Genomic DNA, 24023 nt, shown 5'->3' on the forward strand with positions numbered 1-24023 from the left:
GTAAATGCTGGGAAACCATCTCTTGATTATATAGGAGGAAAAGCTGAGTGCCAAGGAAGGATTCTGTGCAGATACAATGGGGAGGATGGGGGCTCTGTGGGAGCTGCAGTGTTTCTTTTTTTAATTAACAGTGTGTGTGTGTGTGGGGGGGGGGTTGAGTCAATACTGGGAAAGGCAGAGCTGAACTCTGCCTTTAAAATATTGTCTGAGTGAATTTACATGGAGACCTGATCAAATGATGCCTTTTCTTCTGTTCCCACACTGAAAGCCAGCTTTCTACGTACAAGGTCATGGTTGAGATATATGTACTTGAAAGAGCTAGCATCGGTGGTGTGTGATGTCCACAGCTGGTCAGGGGCTAGCAGCCTTTGCATGGACTTTGCTTGCAAGGTAGAAAAAGGGTTTTCCTGGATCACTGGCTTCTGAGCCAGTCCCATCTGACTTTCTGAAAGTCAAGAAACAGAGCCAACGTCTGGTCTGCCTGTATTGCCTTAATAATTATTTTCAAATCTGAAAATGTCACACATTGTCCTTAGGTGGTGGGCTTTACAATGTCATCACGATCATCTTTTCTCCTCCTGCTCTGGGACAAGAGTCTCTTCTCTTCTTCCTTTCCTTTGTTCCAGATTACTCTGGAACCTGCTGATCAGTGCCCCCCACCTCCACCCATGACCCTGTCCCTGCACCATGCAGCCTTCCAGACCCTTTAAACATAGATTCAGTCAGGTTGCTGTATTCCAAAATCCTTTCTAGAGTCCTTATTCATAGGAGAGGGGAACCATACTCCTCAGAATTGCCAGAAGGGGCCAGAAAACCGGACCACTGTCCACCTCTTTTTAGTCACAGCTTGCAAGCAATGGCCTTGGTGTTCAGCCTCTGTTGGTTGACACTGGCAGATACTGCTGCTCCCTCTGACACAGCCAATCCTTCTCAATCCTGTCCACAGGGCTGAGGCCTCCTAATTTTTTTTTTTCTTTCTGATATAGAAGCCTCAAAGAAGGTGCCTCTGAGGACCAGCCAAGAGCCCTTCCAGGACTTTCTATGGCTTGTTGCCGCTCTGGCATTTTCTTCAGAACCTTTATCAATGCATAGCCACACTGTATTTATTTTTGCTTGTTACTCACTAGACTTTCCTTTCTCCTTGAGTTCAAGGAGGGACTTGAGTTGTCTTATTTGTCACTAGAGTTTTGGTTCCTAGAACTGCTCTTGTCCACGATTGTGAATTGGGGAATGTTCGTGGCAGGAAGGAAGGGAAGACGAAAGGGAGGGATGCGAAAGGATATTAGTGACTTTTCTTATTGCTGTTACCAGATATCGACAGCAAGCAACTTAAGTTGTAGGACGGATCTTTTGGCACAGAGTTTGAGGGCACAGTTGGTCCTCTGGAGGAAGGTATGAGAGCAGGAGTGGCTTGTGGCTGCAAGAGTTTGCTAATTTGTAGGAAAATGTGGGCACTCTGGCGGCATGCTCCTATTCCCTTTTTTATTCCATCAGGGTTGGAATGCGACACATGCAGTGGTGTCGCACACATTCAAGTTAAGTCTTTCTATAAACACCCCAACTGACACCCTCAGTGGTATGTCTCCTGGCTGACATTGAGTCCTGGCAAAATGGCAATCAAGACCAGTTATAGATTGCAGAAAGGATCGAGGCAAGAGGAAATGTCTTCACTCTGTGTATTTTCTAGATGGTTTTAACCACAAGAGATTGACACTTCTAAGTCTTCACTTCGGGCTTCAAGGCCCCAGAGCAGCAATACTTTGCAGCAGGCAAGATCCTTGGGGGGGGGGCACCACATCTTTCTTCCCAGGCTGTCCACTGAGTTGCCTATGCGTGGGGTATACCGAAGCCAAGGGAGAGAGAACTGCCAGCAGGTGAGAACTCTCAGTGCACAGATTCATGGGCATGTTGCTCCCCAGTGACAAGTGATGTCAGCACCAGCCATTGCATGCTGCCAGGATGGTAACACAGACTCAGAGAAAGAGCTGAGGATGCTGCCTGGGGGACCCAAGGAAGGAACAACTCCCAGACAACCTGGGTCTTCTGAATTATTGTCAGGGACTGCTCAGAGGTTGGCACTTAGATGTGGTTGTCACATAAGTGATGGCATGGGATAGGAGGTGAAATGACCATGAATGATGACCTCTGGCAAACCTGAGAGCATCTCCACGGGGAAAGACACAACACAGAAATGTCATCTGTCAGCCAGCAGGGGGTAGGCTGTGGAGGACCCCCACCACAAACCCAAGTTTTGGGAAAGAGAGACTGAGGATGGTGGTGGGGTGCCTGGCCAGCCTCACATTCTAGGACACCTGGACCAGGTTCCCTTCCTGCTGCTACCAAGAGGCTGCTGGGAGGGGATTGCAGCTCATCAGGGAAAAGTCAATTCCCTGGGGCTCTTACTTCTAACTTTGTTTGCAGATAGGGAGCCTTTTCCGCCTCGCTCCTCATCTCGAGCCTTTCTGCCTGTAACAATCACATTATTTAATTTAGACGAGTGCGGTTACCTTAGATCAATTATACTTATTTTTCCTGTGTAATTTCCAAAGCCTAATATCTGCATTCAGGCCCAGCCTGGGGGACAGCCTGTCTAGCAGAGTCCTAAACGATTCCAGCCTTTAATTCAATTGTACTTCTACCATGGCCTGAGCAGGGAGCATAATTCTTTTATCCCTAAGATGTCTCATTAGCAATAATCTAATAGCACACATTAAAATATAGGTCACTGAGGTGGGCTGCTGATAGAAGACTTGTCATAACTTTGAAGGCTGGATAGCAGCTTTAGTGGAAGCAGGTCCCCACCCCCACCCCCAGTGCAGTCACACCCCAACTTAATGTTGAGGCAATTGATTCAACAAAACAGTTTACTTTCTGCAGTTCAAGACTGAGAAGTAACTTTGGCTGGGAAATGGCTTGGTGTCTAATTATGGGTGGGATGAAATAAAGAGCAATATTTCTTGCCAACATATCATAATAGGGAAGCTCTCTGGTCTCAGGCATTGGCTGGAACTTCATTCTGTTGTGACAGGAGCACACACACACCGAGATGGGGTCCGGGGGGGGGTTGGAGGAGGGACACAGCATCCACTGGCCCTGGCCTCAGTTTGCATAACCATAAAAGGGAATGGTGGTGAGGGTGGGTGTAGTGGTAAGTTCTAGGACTCCATGTTCCCCTTGTCCTGGAGTGGTCTCAATGTTTTTATTTCCAATCAATTCTCTTTCCTTAATCAAACCGATTTGTTTAAAGAAAGGAAATTTACATATCAACTTGGCAAAATCTCAAGAACATTTGCAGAACGATTCAGGCAGAATGATAGCATTTATGTAAACTTACAACATACGCAAAGTGATGCTTTCTATTGTTTAGACAGGCAAAAGGGATTCGTGCCATCAGAGGTCAGGGTAGAGGTTCTGTTTGGGCAGAGGGAGGGGATACTGACTGGGACAGTTGTCAGGGGAACTTATGTACGGCTGCTCCTTTTTTTTCAATATCCTCTATATAGTTAAATGGGTATACTTACTAGTTACGAAGTTCACTTATAATTAGTTGTTTTCTCTTATACTCAGAGAAATGTGGGCATATGTGTATACACATATGCACATACATGTATTTAATATAGAACTTTAGGGACATACCAACATATTTTAGGGATGTATATGCATACATATATTTAGTACATGCTAAGTATATTATGTACTTCCATGTATGATATATCTTGCCCAAATTCATTTTGCATGTATTTATCATTTGGCAAATCTGCACACACATTTATGGGATAATCTCAGTGTAAGGCCACAGAGGATCTACCTGCAATGACTGTATACTTAGAGGATCCATATCCATTCTTGAAGAAAGCCCTTGGGTCATCTCCTAAGACCACCTTCTCCCCATTTTTCCATGGAAATGTCTGTTCTAGTATGATGGTGGAACTGAGTATTAAATGCGGCATTAACTCACCACCTTATGGCTCTGAGGCAGTGTGAATTGCTAAGCTCCTCATAGGAACCTGCGAACTTTGGGTGACTCATCACAGGCAACAGTGACCTATGGAGGGCGACCCTGTTTCTGTTATCACTGAGAAACCTGCCTAACCTGGACCCTCTTCATCCTACCACTATCAAGACTTTACTTGGACTTATAGACTCTTCATCTACTTCTCCAACCTTTATAACCCAGTCCACCTGGTGTGATGAATGGCAGATGAGTGTCACATGATGACAGGTGGTGGGGGAAATGTCTCCTTTCAAGTGTCAGAGGACCAAAATCTTAAGTCTTAGAGCCATGACTAACCTGTGCCAACTTATAGAGGATGTATAACCTGGGGGTGGGTGAGTTGGAGGATTCTTTTTTTCAGCTCCCTGGGAGGAGATGATGAAGCAGAGGAAAGTGGGGAGGAGAGGGTGTCTCTGAGTGTCGAAGTCTTGGCAAGTGGGAACTGCCCAGGGAGGAGGAGAAGAGGAGAAAGAGGATAGCATTGGTGGTAAGTTCTAAAGACAGTGAAAGAGGTGAACCTAAGAGCCTGGGAAAAACTTGTCAATCTTGAAAGGTATGAGGGCTAGAGAAGGCAACATCTGGCAGGTATATACGATTGGGGTTCAGAAAAGCATCAGTTTCAAGGTTTCTAGTCAAAATGGATGAGCATGCTGCTGAGAATGGAGACTGTACAGGGAGGACCATGGAGGAGGGTGGTGACCAAATAGCAAGTGTCTGAGTCCCTGGGATAGGAGAGTGGCAAAGAGTATACATCCTGAGCTCAAGACACATTCAGTCCCACTCTAGCCCTCCTACCCAAGACAAGGGATTTGGCCAATTTTCATCCCCACTAATTAACCTATGGAGTAGATCTAACAGCAACAGTGAATGTTCTATGAAGCAAACTTAGCAGAGTGCCTAGAATCACTTTGTACAGCAAGTAAAGCTCTACTGTGCAGGTCAGTTGTACTCATTGTGTGTTAGCATGTGCTCAGCCCTGCTCGGGCTCTTTGCAGTCACTGATTCATTTAAGTCTTGTGTCTACTCAATGAGATGGATTCCATCATGATATTGTTTCAGAAATGGGAAATTGAGGCACTCACCAGTGTCAGGTGACAAAGCTGGTATGTGGGTGCCTAAGTTTAAGCAGCCATGGCAAACAAGCCAACAGCCTTGCAACTGTAAATCCTAATGATGGTCACAGAGTCTTGAAACACTCCCATGATAGGGGCCATAATGCCCAGTTTACAGATGGGGAAATTGAATCTGAAGGTCATTCAACAAACAAAGGTTGATGTGCAGTGCTGAAGTCAGCTTTTAGTTATAACTCCAGAAGCTGCACTCACAGCTGTTAACACCATCCACAGTTTCTGACTCTTCCTGGTCATAAAACTTGAAGTCAGGTAGGCCTAACTTAAAATTCTGGAGATCAAATTCTGTACTTCCAATAGATTTATGGGAAATATTGATTTATGGATGCTGTTCTAAGTGCTTTGTGTTTATTTACTCATTCATCCCCTCAGCAGTTCCATGAGGTAAGTCATTACCACCACCACTGCCACCACCACCGCCACTACCACCACCATTGCTCAGGCCACCACGCCATCATCATCACCATCATCATCACCATCATCATCTCCAGCAGCAGCAGCATCTTACACACTTTAAAGATGAGGAAACGGAGACACCGGCAAACAGAGGAACTCAGCCAAGAGTTTGCACGCACGCAGTGCTGGGAATAGTATTAAACTCATGTCATGTAGTTTCTGGGCCTGTGTTTTAGCCTTGGTGCCATTCTCCTTCTGATGCAAAGCTTCACACACTGTTTAAATGCTTTGTACACCAAGGAAGATGGTGACATGCCCTCTATTCTCAGATGAGAGGATCAGGCCCTCTGAAGAGGTTGGTTCTCTTCAGACTGACCTCAGAGAGAACACAGTCATTGTTGAAGTGCAGTGCTCCAGTCCCCCATAGAACTCTGCAAGTGAAATATGGAATTTAAATAGAAGTAATGGTAAGGCACTTTCAATGAAGAAGGACTGGCCAGTTTTCCCTCTAGCTAGGAATATAAAGTAATGGTTATTAAGCTAGTGAGGTATTTGATGCTTACAAACAGATAAATACATCAGTAGACCAGAAGAGAAAGCCCAGAAGAAGCTAAACTGTAGAAGGTGACTGTTTAAGATAGAGAATTCTTTGCTAATCAAAGCAGAGAAGTGACAACTTGTCACCAAGATAATTTATTATCTGTTGTTCTCAAGAAAAACAATGAAATGGAATTCCTACCACACATCTTCAAAAAGGAACTCTCAATGAATGGATCACGGATATAAATATGAAGGACCCAAACTGTGAAATTTTAACATCTAATGAAGGAGAATGTCAGCAAAGGAAGAACTTGTCAAATTAGACCAAAACACATAAACAGTAAGAAAAGGTTGACTCTTCTAATTGTAGTGACGTATCAGAATCATGAGCAGAGCAGAAGAGTCTTGTGCAACCAAGTAAGGACGCTTGCACAAAACACAGCAAGATGAGCAGCCAGCAGGCTTCAGGGGGCTTCTATGAATTAAGACAAGCCAATAGACAACCGGCCAAATGTGCTGTCATTTCCCAGAAGTAAAAGAAACAGAAAGGGTCCAGAGACACGGGAGAAGGCACATAGTAGGATTACAGTCTGGGAAGTGCAAATTCACCATGATAAAATATTATCTCACCCTCAGAAGATCTTCAAGAATTAACAGCCCAGAAGACAAACACCAAGGCTACTGAGGATCTGAAGACAAGAACGAGGAACTGGCAAGCAGCAAGTTGGTTTAGTCACCCTGAAAACAGTGTATCACTTCTTCATAAAGCTGAGTACAGCGTAAAAACAAACAAACAAACAAGCAAAATCAAAAACAAAAACAAACAGAGAACTTCCAAGAAATGGAAGAAGTTCTTGTAAATGTGGATGTGACATTTTAACACGTTTATGTATAGGATTGTTTGAAATATTAACACACTCCTCCCAACACCCCCATGGACCCACATATACTCTGGAAACGACCCTAAACTCCATGTCTTTCATACCAAATAAATAAATAAATTGTGATCATCCATTCCACAGAATGAATATACACAACAATAAAAATTAGGGAACTATGGCAAATGCCATCATTCTGGATAAATCTAAAAAAATTATATAATAAAACCAAACAATGCAATATTTGGGAATAAATCTATAAGTGGTAATACCAAAAAAGCAAGGTAGGGACAATGATCTACCTTGGTCTACCTTTAGGGATGGCTGTGTGTATAGGATCACAGCCTGGTGACACATGGGGACGCCCTATTTAAGTGGGAGGATTGAATGGATTCATATAATAATTATAAACTGTGAATTATACACAATGTTTTATGCTTTTTATACTCTATGAATTTCACATTCAATTAAGAATGGTGCATATATGCTCTCTCTGGGAAGTGAGTCCTTGCTTCCTTATGGACTCACTTACATGGCTACTCATAGGATACCTGTCTGATACAACTTCCATGGTTGTTTCTGAGCTCCCATCTGCTTTGATATTCTGAGAAGGACAAAGATCCAGTGCCAGGCTGACCATATTCTCTGCCCAGGAGAGAGACAGGGGTCGGGGATCCGACCTCTGTCTTGTAACTCTCATGGCCATGCTAAAGCCATTCAAGGATCTGTGTGGGCAGGCACAGAAAGAAAGATAACCCCCATTCTTTCCAGGAGACCGAACCATGTATCCTGGACATATCTTTTCCAATCTCTTTCCTGGTTTCTTCTCTTGCTATGTGTGTTGCTTTTCTTCTTTTTGTGACCTCCATGATGGCCTCAGCCACAGCTGCACAGTCCAACCAACACAGCCACCCTTTCTGCTGTACTACCGCTATTCAAGTTGTCCTTACCTCTCGCACCCCAGTCCCTGATTGATATAGGGGCTGCAGGGCTTCCCCTGACCAGTACAAACAAGCTTCATTGGTTAGGGACAAATTTTAGACTTTGTCCCAAGTAAGACAGGAGCCATTTTAGGAAGAAAGTGAGGGTAATGGGGCATGCACACATTGCCAAAGCATCTTCCTGGTAGTCCTAGAGGATTCAAGTCACAGAGGACGGGAGAGAAGCAGGGGAGGCCACCTGGAGACTGTCCCAGCCATTCTGGAAGGAGATAATAAGGCTTGGAATAGGGAAGTCACCTCAGAGGTGCAGAGACATGACGTGATTTAGAGCCCACAGAAGCTGTGCAGGGTTAGATACGAGAGCAAGAGACGTTAAGCTGACTTCAAGCTCACTGCCTCGAGGAGCCAAAATGAGGGTGACAGTGTAACCTAGACTGAGGACAATTGTGGAACAGCAGCTTATGTATAAGCCAGGTTTTGGTGCCAGGAGCTTTGATTTGCCTGTGGCCAGTTTCATGTGCTCATTGCCTCTGTTTCATGTGGAGAGGACCGGAGTGTAGCTGAATCCACAGTGCTGGAACCCAGAGCAGAGACCCAGGCCGATGATTTAAATGTGGAGGTCAACGAGGAACCAACGGCTGCTCTCCAATGCCAGTGCATGCAGAGGGCCAACTGGGCTTCTGATCTCAACAGAGAAGACACCAAGGACTGAGCCACAACGGTCTGGGCAAGAAGCTTTAAGAACCCCAAGGGGTTTTAGTGGGAAGTGGTTGGAGACAGATTTTTAACTCATGAAGGTTTTATATTGGGGGGGGGGACTTGTTAATTCTACTTGTATTTAGAACACAGCTTAAACCAATGATCAATAACCCTGAGCAGACTAGCTTCAGTGAAAGATATTTAATAGTCTAATGGAAAGAGAAGGAAAGATGAGGAGGAAGGGAAAGGAAGGGGGAGAGTGAGGTAGAGCGAGAGAAGGAGGAAGAGAGGGAAGGAGAGAGGAAGTGGGGCAGAGGGGAGAGAGAGAGCTCTCATACAGGTATGTTCTTTCGTTCCTGCTTTAATTTCTCCTATGATGCCTTAAACATAAAGACTGTTAAAGCACCTCCAGGACGCAGGGCCTTGGATTCTAGATGCACCTCAGCCTAAGCTCTGTTTGTCAAGGCCTGATGTCTGCATGAAGATGACCAAAGATGGACTAACAGCCCCAGCGATTGCTTTGTATCTCATGGCCTGTGTCACCAAGTGCCATGGTAAGTGGAAATGACGCCTCCCCAGAGACTATGTTAGCTCTGATAATATTGTAGCCTCTTGCCCACTACTTGCCCTCAGGCCACCTGGTGGGCAGGGCACAGATCTCGAGAGAAGCCACATGGCCCCAATGGCCCTTAGAACCATGGGCAGGGAGTCTGGGCCGGAGATGGAGGAGACACCCCAGTCTGGTGTCCTTACTGAGTCCCCCAGATGTCTTGGAAGCCACAGGGGGAACTCTGAGGATTTGCCAATCAGCCTTCTGCTAGTATCCATGGAGTAAGGGGGATGCTTCTCTTTATCCTGTAACAGACACTTCAGGACCTGGGGCTCTGCTCAGATTCTTCTCTGGCAGAAGACACATACACATCCTAGGTCAGACGGAAAGCACTGGGAGAGTCGATCACTGGGAACAAATTTCATGGGTGAGCCTTTTAGCTTTCTCCTCGGTGGGCCAGCTGCAAGGCATAGGCTGTGCCTCTGAGGTCCTTACAGGATGACACCAGTTGCAGATTTCACGAGATACTCTTTAACCCACCTTCTCCTGGTCTCACATCCTTTCCTGTCCTGCTTGCTCAACTCTCTCAAGTCTTCCCAGAAGTTCCCTCCCTCACACATTCTGACCTTTGTTTCAAGTTCTGTGTCTGGATGACTCCAACACTGACTATCCCAGGCAAGGAACATGCTCCCAGTCCCTTCTGTTTTATATGAGTTTATGCAGTCCCAGCCATGTAGGAGGTTAGATCAGATAGCATCCTTATCCGGCATAGAGGAACTGCACACATAACTAGACCAGGCAAACACACAAAGCCCTATAAAAAGTAGGATTTGACTCCGGTGAGCATTGCTTGCTGGGGAAGGTTTTGCACTGGCCTTGGAGGTTTGAGACGATGAGCAGGAATTCCTCAGCCAAAAGGATGAGAAGAGCATATTAAAACCTCAGCAGGACATAAGACCATAATATTAGTTCTTAAGTATAACTAAACCCATGTGCTAAAGAAGAAAGTATATTTTGAAGACTTATTTTATTTTATTTTTGTGTATGAATGTTTTGCCTGTATGGATGTCTAAGCACCACATCCATGCCTGTGGAAGTCAGAAGAGGAAATGATAGTTACAGATGTGAGGTGCCATGTGGGTGCTGGGAACCGAATCTGAGTCTCCTCCTCCAAGAGGGGCAAGTACTTATAAGCACTGAGCAATCTTGAAGAAGGAGAAAAGACTTGGGGAAAGCAAGGAGAAAATTAATGGCGATAAAATTAATAGTAATCAAATTAATGGCAATCAATGGACAAACAAAATTGTGTCTGCACTGCTGACCCTGTGTGTGTATTGTCTTGGAGAGGCAGGGGGATCACTTGAAACTGGGAGTTATCTTTTTCTGACTGCCCAAGTATCAAGTGCTCATTGTAGAAAAGTGGGCAGATAAATACCAAGAGTCCTAAAGGAGAAATGGAGACTATTCTGCATCTATGGTTCTTTTAGCCACGCTGTAACATCTGTGGGATTTTAGGTAATGGTCTTGGGCTTGAGTTTCAAGAATTTCTTTGGCAACTGGGGATGATTGTGTGGCTGGAAAGATGGGGGAAATGAGGTGAGCAGGAGGGGGAATTGGAGGTCCTCTGGGGTTGCAGGAGGATTGGGGGGGCTTTGTTGGCGTTTAGGAATAAGATTCCCAGAGATCAAACACCAGCTGGACAGGCATGAAACAGAGCAGGGCACAACAGGTTAGCCAGAGGGATTCTGGTGTCTTTATCCATAATAGGTGGAAGGACCAGAAACTGGGGGACCAGGAGAACTCAGCATCCCTTTCAGCTCTGCTCTGACACTTCCCACATTATCAGGCCACTTGAACCTCACAGAGGTCCTGAGATGACCACTCTTGATGAGCGGGAACCTATGGTCTTCAGTTCTCATCCTGAATCTTCAGGTCCACCCTTGGCCTAATCTCCTGTTTCCTGTCATCAGTCCCCAAGAGGTCAGGGTGAACCTCCCATCCTCTCTGTCCCCTCCTCTCCTCTCTGTATCTTCTCCACAAGATACCTGTGTTGCTGGCCCTGTCTGTGAAAATTCTTTAAATACCACCCTGTATCATCTATACGTTTAGTCACACATTCATTTTATATAGTGTTTAGTGAGTTCTACTGCCAAAGACACACAGCTGGAAAAGGTAGGCAATGCTTTTGTTCTTCTGGGGTTCAACTGCCATTAAAGGGGAAATGGGGGTTAATAATTAATTAATAATTAATTGATGAGTTAATTAAGTCTGTGATCTGATAGAGAATGGGGGTGAACTTTAAATGCATGAGTCTGAGAAGGAATATCTTCACTAAGACCTGAGCAACTTTAGTCGGAAGCAAGAGCTAATAAGTGCCCCGGGGGTAGCTTTGAGCTTGGAATGTGTGGAAAGAGTGTCACTGTGACTAGGCTTTACCTGTCTTCCCATACTGCTTTTGTGTCTTCCCTACATTCCTGCCTGCTGACCTTACTTATTTGGCTTCCCCCAATTTCCTCTTCTGAGGTCACTAAGCTCTCTGCACATGGGACTGAGAACACCTGGGAACTATCTCCGTGGCTCTCCCTGCAGGGTGGATTCAGACACAAGAAGAACTCTCAGGTCCACGCTTAAACACTGTAGAACATACTGTTAAAAATCTGCAGCCCTGCTTTTCCCATCCATTTCCTTACTTTGCTTTACCTGCCTTCGGCCCATTCCGCACCAGTCTTCTCGCCCATAATAAGTATTTATTTTTGTGTTTCCTGTCTTGCTCCTGTTTCCGGGACCAAACAACGGGCTCTTTGAAGGTGTTGTCCACTTGTGGGAAGCTGTAAAGGCCTGATTTGGCGTTAGGGAGGTATTTTTGAGAACGATTATGTATCAGTTCTCAGCCTTATAGATCAGGGTCACAGACTCCAAGAACAGGGTCACAGTCTGGCCGCAAATAGGGCCAGGAATAAAATCTCCAGCTATGACCTTTCCATCAGCAGAGTCCGCCAAACAACACTGCCCCAAAGGCCCAGCCTGCAGGCCACCAGTCACAGTCCTTATCTGAAGCACCAAGTTTCTCTTTTGCTGGTGGAGAAAACTCTCACCAAGTAAGTTAAGTGGTCTGGGTGTATGACAACGCTGGTGTCACTGGGGTGGTGGGTACTTCCCCTGTCCTTACAACCCCCCTTTGACAGACTTAACCCGAGTTCTGGGAATCTATCGCTCTCTTCATCTGTCCAGAGGTCAGAGCCAGGTGTTCGGAGGAGCTGCCTGCGCTACTTTTGCCAAAAAAGAGTCAGAGAGGGTGCTAAGCCAGGTCCCCGCGAGTCCCTGGGAGTCCGGCTCCCGCCACCCCGGAGCCCGTGGGAGCTGCGCCCCCGCCTCTGCCAGTCCCGGCCACGCTGTCAGTCTGCATTAGTGCTAACAGGCTCCAGACCGAGCGGGCTGGGCGCGGGGCTAATGCAATAGGCGCGTTACCTGGGGCACAGGCTACATTACCAGGTCGGCCTCCTCCTGGCGCGGCCAGAGCCATCCAGCCCGCGTCCTGCCGGCCACCCCGTGCCCGCAGCGCTCCCAGGGCCCCGCCTGAGTGCCACGCGGCGGAGCCCAGCCGGGGCTGGAGCCCGGGATCCCCGTGCTGTCCGCCACGTGAGTGCGCTCTGCGCGCGGGACCGGTAAGTGTGCGGACCGGCTCCGAGGCACATCGTGAGTGGCTGCACCCTCTAAGAGTGTCCCTGAAGGTTCCTAGTGCTGTCGGAGGGCGCCCCCCGGAGCTGGGAGGGCTCTTGAGTCAACTCTGGTCCCTCAGGGCCCGCAGGAAACTTGGCATTTAGGGGAGGGGAGACAGTGAATGATCCAGGTAGACCTCGGTGGGCTCTTTAGCCCGACCCACAGGGCGGCCCGAGGAGGTCCCCACCTATAAATTCTGTCCCAGTCGGACGCGCGTCACAACTCAGTCTCCAAAAATTCCCAACTCAGGCGCTCCTTTTCTTGGAAGCTGGGAGTCCGCTCAGCCCAAGGATCCTGACGTCTGGGCTCCCCTGGGTGGTCTCAGTTGGTGCAAACGGGCGGCAAGCCTTGTTGACTGCTTTTTCTCCTTTCATACAAGCAGAACTTTGGTGTGTCCCCAGAACCTCCGAAGTCCCTCTCTCCAGCCGCACCCATGCTTCTGGCGCGAATGAATCCGCAGGTGCAGCCGGAGCTCGGCGGGGCGGACCCGCTGCCAGAGCAGCCCCTGAGGCCCTGCAAAACAGCCGATCTACTAGTGGTGAAGGAACGCAACGGCGTCCAGTGCCTCTTGGCGTCCCAGGATGGTGACGCGCAGCCCCGGGAGACTTGGGGCAAGAAGATTGATTTCCTGCTGTCCGTGGTGGGCTTCGCGGTAGACCTGGCCAACGTGTGGAGGTTCCCCTATCTCTGCTACAAGAATGGTGGTGGTGAGCACAGGGTTGGCTGAGGCTTTTGGACTTGGGATGCTGCCTGTTCTTGTGGCGTTGGCTGGGGAGGGAGCAGGGATGCACATGGAGGAGAAGAGGAGACGCAGGAACGAATTTAGTGTGCAGGAAAGAACTCTTAAGAGTACCGAGAAATAGGATTGGAGTGTTCTCCGTTAGGGAAATAGAGGCAGTACCTTGAACAGTAGTAGACACAGGGGCTCAAGGACAGAATAGAGGGCACCCGGTTGGGTGAGGAATTCAGAGTCAGTGCTGCGGTACAGAAAAGGGGAGTAGAGAGCAGGAAGTTCTTTAAAGGGTTCCAGAAGAGTTTGGGATGTTCCGGCCGGACACAGGATGATGGTAACTCTAGCACTCAGCCTTGGAACTCAGACACTAGGCTAGATAAAACGAGAGCCCTTGGATCACCAGTGGGCTACAGGGATAAGTGTACACAGCCTTTGCGAGATCAGGACACTAGATGTTGAGCTGAGCTGGGCCTGGAGTGTCCTCTTCCGCTTTGCAAGCTCTGGCCAAGTTTGTGAAGCCCAGCGCATGCAAACCTAGAAAAGACACCCAGCAGACAGCTCTTTTGTCCTCTTCCTGATGAGCTGTCATTTTACCCATCTGCCCTGGAATGGGATCCCAGAGGTCATATCCAGCACAATGGAAGAAACCTCAAACTCCTTTCTGAAGGGCTTGGAGCCTAGCATGGCCAAAGTACCCCAGCCCCACCATCTTTACTCAGATACAAGTTCAAGAGCACCCTGCACAGAGCCTAGGGGTGTGAGCTTCTAGAGGAAGGTATTGGCCTGCCTTGGGTCACCCTGCCATGTATTAATTCTGTCTCAGAATTTAAGGGAAGTCAGTTGGAGGCAGGGGTCTAGGGGCGTGGGAGGCTTGTGCCCTTAGAAACCAAGATGCACAGTTCTTTATTTCTGTGTTCTGTCTGGACACTTGCTTTGGGATAAACACGACTCTGTATTTGTAAAGAGGGTGTGGTCACCCAAGAGAACAGGTGGCTCTGAGTTGTGTTGCATATAGAAGCATCAGCTCTCACCAAGGAAGAGGAGCCAGCTGATGAGAAGTCCTGTGAGCCCTTCCCGATATGAGACTGTCACCATTAGGTACTCCAGATAAGACAAAGGTCCCGAGACTAGGGGGATGCTTCCTGTCTCTACTCTTCTGGCTCAGTGCTCTCATCTGTAGATGCTGGTGGGTGGAGAGAGAAAGCTAAGGAAAGGACACACAACCCAAAGGTGACACGTTTCCTCACTCTGTGGTTGCAGATCCTTCAGGGACTCTGGGCAGATTGGAGCATTCTGGCCCTTGGGGCCCAATAGTAACAAGAGCAAAAGGGTAGAATCTATATTTGTAGCAAGCAGGGAGATGAAGAGTAAATGACAAATTGGGAGACCTTGGGGCAAGTTGTGTGTCCTTAGTGACTGTCTGAGACTGCTTGTCCCTAGACATCAGACAGTCGGTCATTAATCAACAATGTTTCTCTGGGTTAGCTCAGTGTAGGACATAATGCTAGGCTTTGTAGGGGTCACCTGGATGTATGAGCCATCACTCTGTCTGCCTGGGACATTGGTCCTCAGAAGTCCTAGCTACCATGCCACTTTAAGTCTTTTCCATTATTAGATGCCGTTGAAATGGAAGCAACACGGGTGGCCAACTTGACACATGTGCTAAATAGATATTCTAGGCCTCTCATTGACACTGTCCACTTGGCCACTACTGTGTTTTGGAAAGAGCACTTGCTATGTGCCGGATGATAAGTTGATAGCCTAGGGATAACGTGCCACAAATTTGTCACAGATGTAAAGTTTTCTTTGGAATTGACTGACATTCCCTTTCGAGAGTATACTCGTCCTAGAGTGGCCTATCCCGAGTTGTTCCATAATTTGTCTTTTATGGACCTGTTTCCCAAGCAGTCAGAGAAAAGTTGAGGGCACAGACTATTGGTGTTTAATCCCCAGTAAGATTCAAGTCCTAGGAATGTGGTAGACAGTTCCTACCCACTTATACTGAACAAATATATTAACAAAATAACCCAATCTCTCAGAGACTTGTGGTCATTTTCACAAACCATGGTAGACACATTATAGGAACTAGCACAGTAAGGTGCAGGAGATGATGATATATACATACATACATACATACATACATACATACACACACACACACACACACGCACACATGCATGCATGAAGCCTAGGCATTAAGAGTATTGGCTGTGAGGTTACAGGCTCCTTTCTCTAACATGTGTGACTTTGGACAAACTCTCTATTCTCGTCTCATATATGTAACCATCTTGTTCAGCTATACACATGGATAAGGACTAAATCCTTCAGTGCACATGCAGAGCCTATGTGATGTATGGCTCAGAGTGGGTAGTTGCTGCTTTTTAAGCAGCATCACTAGGATGCCATAGGAAAGGGATAGGAGAGCAACTGTTGCTATAGAGGTTTAAGGAGGGGCTATTTAGTGGTGACTCAGGGGAAGAGAGCTGTGGTTGGAAATCAGCTGCTCTGGACAGGGAGGGCTTGGAAAAACAGCATTTTAGCATCCACCTGGAACAGGCTCCTCTGGAGAGGAACAAGCCAGGAGAGATAAGGGTAAGAGGCAAGTTGAGGCTGGCCTGTGGAAATCTTGGCTGAGGGGGAAGGGCTGCTATCAGTGAATTTCCATTGCCGACTAGGAGGTTTGCAGTTGCTCTGGGGAAGGGTAGTATCGTCCAGTCAGTCCATCATCTGGGAGAACAGAGTGCTCCCATTTAGTCCTCTCACTCCCTGCTCCGGGGATGTTCAGCTACCTCCTCAGACCTTGATCTCTGCTGAGTCCTCATACTGTTCGTTGTGGGGACCCATTATCCTTCAATAATTCTGAATTCAGCTCCAGAGATGGGTGAGCAAGCAGGTTTTTCTTTAATCTTGGAAGAAGCCAGACTTAAGTTTAAATCCCATCCCACCACTCACTGTGACCTCAGGCATCAAAATTCCTGGTATAAAGGGGCATAATTTGAGATAACCCAATAATTCACTGCTCCCCAATGCCCTGAATACTTAATTTATACAAGCCAGGCTTCATCATCCTGTTCTTTGCCAGCCTGGCCCTGGGTCTTCGTGTTCTTTGGTGCCAGTGTTAACATAGAAATCTCCAAGTCTGAGTGTTTATACTGGCCCGGACTGGAGAATGTTTTGAAATGATGGAGTTGCCAATAGTGTATGCCCCTGGCTAATATTTTATGAATGAATTACTGTCAAAGACCAGCCTGTCTGAACATCTTCCTGAAGACCAGCTGCTGGGATGTCAGGCTGTCCGTTCCAGATTGTTCCCTTTGAACCCAAGGTCGGGTCTGTGCTGGTCTCCGGAAAGGAACACATATGCAGGTGGCTGAGTACGCATGTCTGGAAGTGACCTCTGGATTGTCCTCTGTGCATGGACAGAGCTCTGCACTGGATCTTGTGGTGACTGTGGTGATTTGTGTATACCTGGCTTTGACTCAGAGTATGGTATTTGATAGAGAAGTGGTCATATGGTGTCTCTAAGCCCCAATTTCCTTGTGTAGCAAAGGGGAGGGTGTAATTTTGGCTCTTTCTACGGGACCAGATAACATTAGTCAATATAGATAAAGTATTTGGGATAATGTCACATAATAGAGGCAAAATAAAAATGCTGTCATTTTTATATTTTTGATGATACTGGTTACATACTTAACACAAGTATAGGATGAAGTCTTAATTCTAAGATAAATAGAATTTATTCGGAAGAGAAATTGATGAAGGGGAGGATAAGGTTTAAAAAAAAAAAAAAAGAACTCCTTCTAAAGCCTGAGGCCACAGTGTGGCAGATTTAGGAGGCAAAAGGTGGGACTTGACGTGTCCAGACATTTTTTTTTTTGCAGTGGTTCTCAATCTGTGGGTCACAGCTCCTCTCGGGGTTACATATCCAGATACCCTACATGTCAGATATTTACATTACAATTCATAGCAGTAGCAAAATGACAGTTCTGAAGTAACAATGAAGTAGTTTTATGGTTGGGGTCAGCACAGCATGAGGAACGGTATTAAAGGAAGATCGAGGACACTAGGAAGGTTGAGAACAGCTGGTCTACAGCGTCACTATAGATTGCACACCTGGACAGTGGGCTTAGCAGTCCTGCATAAGATGCTATAACTCTGAGTTTCCAGCATACTTGCCTCACTACGCAAATGTCTGGAATCCTCAGTAGCACTAATGAGGCTGGTGGCAATACAGACACCTGGGGTTTTCCAACTTGATACCTTTATGTCCAGTTTGGATACAGGTTTTATCCACATAATGAACTTGCTCAGGTGACCCATCATTTGGCTCAGATGCACAAGGAGCCAACCATCATGGTACCCCAGCTGTGGAGTGTGCACACCACTTTGAAGGAGTAAGGAGCTGATTCAGGCTCATGATGATCGAGTGGCCCATTACCTTCAGCTGGACAAAAGGTTCTGAAGGGCTGCTCCCAACCAAGTGGGATTTAACGGGGAGAAAAAAAATACTCAGAAACAGCTACTGCCAAGAAGCACACTGCCCCTGTAGAACGAATCAGCTCCTCTCAGAGGTCAGTCGGGGTGGGGCTGAGGGAGATGAGTTTGGAGGTCACTGATCTCTTTGAAACACCCCTTCTTACATGGAGCTGTTCCTGAGTATCTTGCCCCTCAGTCTCAAACCCAATCGCCCAAGTAAGGATTAAATTCTAGGACAACTGGAGAAGGCCCAGGGTTTTCTTTCATTGGTAGTACCGTCAAATATGAGTCACCACAGAGACCTGTTTATTCAAGAGAAACTCATTGGCTAATGCCAGCCCCTAGTACAGAGATGCATGGAAGACAATCCCTGCCTGTAGGGAGCTACGGTCTGCTGCAGATATTCTAAAAGTTCATGCAGTACTCTATATCCTTCAAATGAGGAAAATGAGGTGGTGCTTGGTTCTATGTGGGTCACATTTCCTGTAGTAATATAGTTCTGAGCATCCCAAACACTTTCAGATTTATTCCTTTTAAAGAGATTAGAAGGAAGGAGATGGGGAACCAGAATCCATGAGGGTAAGTCAAGTTGAGGCACGACCATGTAAGGAGAGGTGCTGCATAGAGAGAACTGGCTTCTAAACTCGTTTCCCCGAGTCCTGCCTCCTCTGACCTCTGGGAGGAAATGACTCCTTCCACAGGATAGTGTGCTACTTGACTGGAGCTGTCCCTGAGTATCAAGGCTCAGGCAGGAGGTCAGCTTGAGTCACATAAAACTGAGAGAGTCACTGTCCCTCTACTCAACGGTGCTGCAGATACTTGGCTCTGGGTTTTCCTGGGCAAATGGCTCCAGGGATCTGTTGAAAAATGTGCAGGTCATGGTGTTGCCTTCAGGGAATAGAAGCCAGGCACAGGACAGGAAGGAGAGCCCACCAGCATATGCTAGAGGCCTCCCATGTGGCCTGAAGTCTAAGAGCTGAGAATTCCAAACTTGGACCTTTTAACAGAACTATTATAAAGGTCTCTTGTCAAAGTAGGAAGGAGATGTGTTTTAATGAACAGTTGTGGCTGGAGTTGTTATTTTGAGCCACATCTCCACGAGGACTGAGTCCCAGTTCTGCAAGAGTTTGGGTAGCTTTCTGGACTTAGATACTAGACCCTGAGATGCTCCAGGGACCACATCTGGCCATTTTAGGTATCAGCCTAGGCACTATTGGGCCTGACGGGAACCTCAGGCAGCAACAGCCTACAGATGAACTGCAGATATTCAGGAAACCGTCCTGTGCGTTCTCACTGCTCAGTTTAGCCAGGACGGTGAAGGAAGTCTGTCCTTAGAAGGCTGTTCTAGATGACCTTACTCCTTCTGCTGCAGCCTCTGGTGACCTCATCCAAGTTCCTCAGAGTCAGGCCCTCCCATTCCTCTCAGTGGCCCTTCCTCCCCTATCCCCAATCACCTTTACACAGATCCCCTTACCTTCTCAGGAGGCTATCTAATGATCTCAGTGGCCAGTGGCTTTTTCTCCTGACAAAACAGCATTTATACAGAAAATTCTAGAACCTCTTTGCCAGTGGCGTTCCTCTATTGTGGAGGGATATCTGGGAGCATCAGTGGCCTGAGAGATGTATGCTTTCAATTTTACCAGATCTACCCAAAGGCCTTTGTCCAGAGTCTCTTTCACAATGGACACTTCTCTTTCTTCTAAGACGATGTGAGTATGAGTGTGTGCGTGCATGCGTGTGTGTGTGTGTGTGTGTGTGTGTCTGTGTGTGTACGTTTGCTCATGCTTGTGCATATACATGATCTAGCTCTACCATTGCATGAGTCTATATGAGCATGTGAGACTGTGACATCATATGTTTTGGGGGACTTCCTGGAAGCTGAGTCCTCACAGAGGTATATCCTGCTCTGGTTTTCCCAGGTCTGTTCATGCGAGCCCTGCAATTACGAAACAAGGGCACTTCAGAGCCATGACTGATTCTGGACTTTCAGGCCCTGTGAGAGGCTTACTGCAACGCATAGGAGATATACTAGGATGTTAGGGCATGACAGCGATGACCCTTTCAGACTAGTACATTTGCATTCAGCCTTTAGCTCTAAGATGATGGTGTAGAGTTGGTTATAAAGAGGTGTCCTCAGTCCACCACAAGCTCCTTGAAGCTCCTTCTCAACTGTTCAGCCATACATTGTTGTTGTTGTTGTTGTTATTATTATTATTATATGTAAGAAAGCTCACACCAATGTGCTACTTAATGTCCTCTTTTAACAGAGACATTGAACCATGGGTACTTTCTGTTTTTTCATTCATACTTACTGTGTCCCCACTAAATTTTTAAAATACAATTTTCATTTCCTCCTTCCAACCCCTCCTACATCCGTTGTGTCACCATTCTAGTGTCTTCTGAGATTTGTAGTCCACGAAATGCCCATTGGTCCACATCAGAGTCATAACTGTGGAGAACTGTGACTCATGTGGATCCATCCATGTCTGTGCTCCCTCACTTTACTGTGACTTGAAGTCAGCAGCAGGGGAGATGGGCTTCACACTGAGTGACTTGCTTGACTGGTGGCACCATCTGGGAGTTTCAAGTTAAGGGCCTGAGCTAAAACAGACCTGTGATGGATTGACCGGGTTTTTTACCTTGGCCATGTTAAAGACAATGTGGACCCTCAGTTGGCGAATCTCAGAACAACCATCCGAGCACCGATATCCACCTCTTCCCTCCCCGACTCCCCTTGGGGCACTGACTTTAGTTTTCAGACTTACTCGGTTGTTTTAGGACCTAGCCTCCTACTTCAGTGCCAGCTCTGGACCCCCAGAGGATATAGCATGTGACAGCAGAATGGGACCCAGGAAAATCAAGCTTTGAATCTATGCTGTAAATGTTTCCTAGTGTGAAGACGGAGCTTGATTTTTTTTCTAGGCCTCAGTTTCCTTGCCTGCACAGTGGTGCTTATCTCTCATGGAGAGAGTTCTAAATGACTACTGTGCACAACTAATGTGGCCTGGCATACACTGGGTTCCCATTAAGTGGGATGTTACTTTCCCTAAGCCCATGGCCTCCCCCCCAGTCAGCGCTATACTATTGCAACTATCCCTGCCAGCTATGTGAGCAGATGCCAGACAGACCCTTCCTGTGAGAGAGGGACAGAGGCAGAAGTTAAGTGGAAGAAAGGAGACCTTGACATGTGGTATTACAAAACATTCCAACTTGCAGCAGAGTGTGGAGTGCTGGGTTAGCCTCTGACAAACAGACCAGATAGCTTGGCTTGTCCACCCTTCCCACATCTTAATCAGATCTATATCCTTTATCTGCACCAGAATGCTTTAGAGTCCGCAGGGTATGTTGGGCCTAGAACGCAGGAGCCAACCAAATCTGGGCCCAAATCCTGTATCTATCACTTATCCGATATATAAGCCTGCTCAGCTCACTTTGATTTGATCCTACGCCCCAGTCTCCTCCTCTGGAAAGTGATCACGGCAATGGTTTACTACCAGAGGAGTCCTGTGTAGCATAGCTGAACTCACATTCTAGTACCTTGCTTGATGTGCATGATACAAATGTGCAGTCCTTTCTCCTGCTCTCCACCCTTGGCCTAGCTCTGGTTGGGGATGATCTCAGTCTTGCAGCAACAGGACCAGCACACCATGCTTTATGCCCCAGGCTTTCCATGCAGAGTCACATCCTGAGTCACTGGGTGAGCTTGACCCTGGAGAATAGGTACCGTTGCCTCAACTCTTCTGTAAGTGAAGAAGAGCTTCAGTCCCCACCCATTAAATGGAGTTAGCAATGATCTGTAGAAGTGTAGCTCCATAGAAATGCTCTAACGAGCTAATGAGGTTGCATGGAACGTGTCTGCGCGACATCAGGGGCTCAGCCAGAGGGAGCTGCTGATCCCTGTGTTAGAACCATCCATGCTGTCATCTTTACACACTTGCTCATTTTCCTGGGTCAGAGGTGTTTCCATGTTTCGAGCACCTCATTCTGAAGTCCAGGAGGAGTTTGGTTTTGTGCTGGCTGTCCCAGGATAGGAGCTACCATTTTAGTTTGACCCTGCTGACATGCCGAACATACAACCCTGAGTCATAGCATGAGCTATGGTGATGGCCCATGTTGCTCACTCAAGGTGTCAGGGTTCACAGAGAATTGTTCCTGTCACTAAGACATCTCCTATGTCACCAGAGTTGCCTCTTGTGGCCTAGGACCCGCTTCATAATTATATATATATATATATATATATATATATATATATATATTAGTACACTGTTGCTGTCTTCAGACACACCAGAAGAGGGCATCAGATCCCATTACAGGTGGTCAAGAGGCACCATGTGGTTGCTGGGAATTGAACTCAGGACCTCTGGAAGAGCATTCAGTGCTCTTAACCACCGAGCCACCTCTCTAGACCGCAGGTGGACTTCTCATGGACCCTTTGTAACAACAGCCTTTTCCTTCAGCAGCCTACAACAGGATGAGCCCCTTGAACCAGATGGAACCCTGAAGGAGAATCCATCTTCTGTCAGAAATGCCATCAGGCAGTGTTGATTTCTCTCTCTGCCTAACAATGTCTCCCGGGGGACGCAATGATCCCGATCACAACAGTTTCTCATGGGTTTCTGTGACAATCGCGGGGGGGGGGGGAGATTCAGTAAAATCAGGCTTGGGGAAGCCATGTGAAGCCTTACAATGATACCAGTGTGAGAAAAATGAGACTCCACCTGTCACCTTAGGCACTGTCCCTCCCTGTCTGGTCTCAGTCATCTTGCCCGAGGAAAGGAAAGGCTGGCCTTACATGGGAGTTTTCAGCTTCACGGAAGGAAAGGCTCTGGGTTGAGGTGTGTTAGGTAGAGGTTGTATCTGTTGGTGCTTCATGGCATGTAGTGTGCTCTGAAAGTTAGGAGAAGCTGTGGGAACACAGCTCTGTCCCTGTGCTTCACGCAAACTTTACTCCTCTGACAACAGATGAGTATTATTATGATTATGAACACTATGACCGCCATGCTTACTGCTATGCCAATCAAGTGTTCTACATAACCATTACCACAGAACATCCCTGGGAAATGGGCAAGAGGTAGATGAATAGGATCCATGCAGCTATTGTAGAGAGGTGACTACAGCCCTCTGAGGGGTGTCTATCCTGCAGGTCTGAGTTGCCTCTATGTCTTGTAGGTGCCTTCCTGATTCCATACACGCTGTTCCTCATCATTGCTGGGATGCCTCTGTTTTACATGGAGCTGGCTCTGGGGCAGTACAACCGGGAGGGGGCAGCCACAGTGTGGAAGATCTGCCCTTTCTTCAAAGGTAGGAATGATCTGAGGCAAGGCCAATATTTTCTCCAAAGCCTTCCTTGGTATGTCCTGAAGAATCTTCTCCCAAGGTGAGACTTAAGGTAGACCAACTCTTACCTGGGGCTGTGGGCATTGGTGATGTCAAGATTGCCCACCATTCAAATTTACACAAAGAAACTAGGATACATGAGGTGTAGCCTGAAATTCGAGCTCCAGGTTAGGCCTCACTATGGGAAATACAAAGATAGCAGGGACTTCAGTACACATACCTCTGCTCTCACTTTTTTCTCTCATGACAGGCATGGCAAGTTGATCACAGATGCCTTCAAGTTCAAGCAGAAAGCTGCCTTAGAAATCTTGACCCAACAGCTAGGACTGCTGTAAGGTTAACTTGTACTTGAATTTAGAACAGGTCTGTGTGAACTAGCCATGACAGCTACCATTCTCCATCCCCTAGACTATTGGGAGAAGGATGAGGAACAAGGCCAGTATCTCCCAAACACTGGTTACAAAAAATGGAGACAGTAAGTACAAGTGTGTCTCCCACGATCCTCTCCTTAAGAGGCAAGAGTCTCTTCAGCACCTTGTATATACTGGCTCAGTGATGAGGAGGACAGACTGACATAAAAGTCTAACAAGACACATGGTTAGCATCTTTTCTGTTAAGTCACCTGAGAT

At 47.0% G+C, this 24023-nt stretch overlaps 1 protein-coding gene across 2 annotated transcripts in view; it reads left to right on the forward strand.

Moving 5' to 3' along the window:
• Positions 1-12123: 12123 nt before the first annotated feature.
• The window catches only part of Slc6a2 (solute carrier family 6 member 2), a 41682-nt gene continuing 29782 nt past the window's right edge, over positions 12124-24023 (forward strand). The window contains exons 1-3 of one of the 2 annotated variants that reach the window (XM_021169812.1): positions 12124-12226; positions 13250-13555; positions 23227-23358. In XM_021169812.1, coding sequence (XP_021025471.1) covers positions 13282-13555; positions 23227-23358 — 406 coding nt within the window. In that variant the 5' untranslated portion in view covers positions 12124-12226; positions 13250-13281. Of the gene's footprint in view, positions 12227-13236; positions 13556-23226; positions 23359-24023 lie in introns of those variants that run through there. The other variant, XM_021169811.2, reaches the window with a different exon arrangement.

Source organism: Mus caroli, chromosome 8 (genome assembly GCF_900094665.2).
Source record: "Mus caroli chromosome 8, CAROLI_EIJ_v1.1, whole genome shotgun sequence".
NCBI lineage: Eukaryota > Metazoa > Chordata > Mammalia > Rodentia > Muridae > Mus > Mus caroli.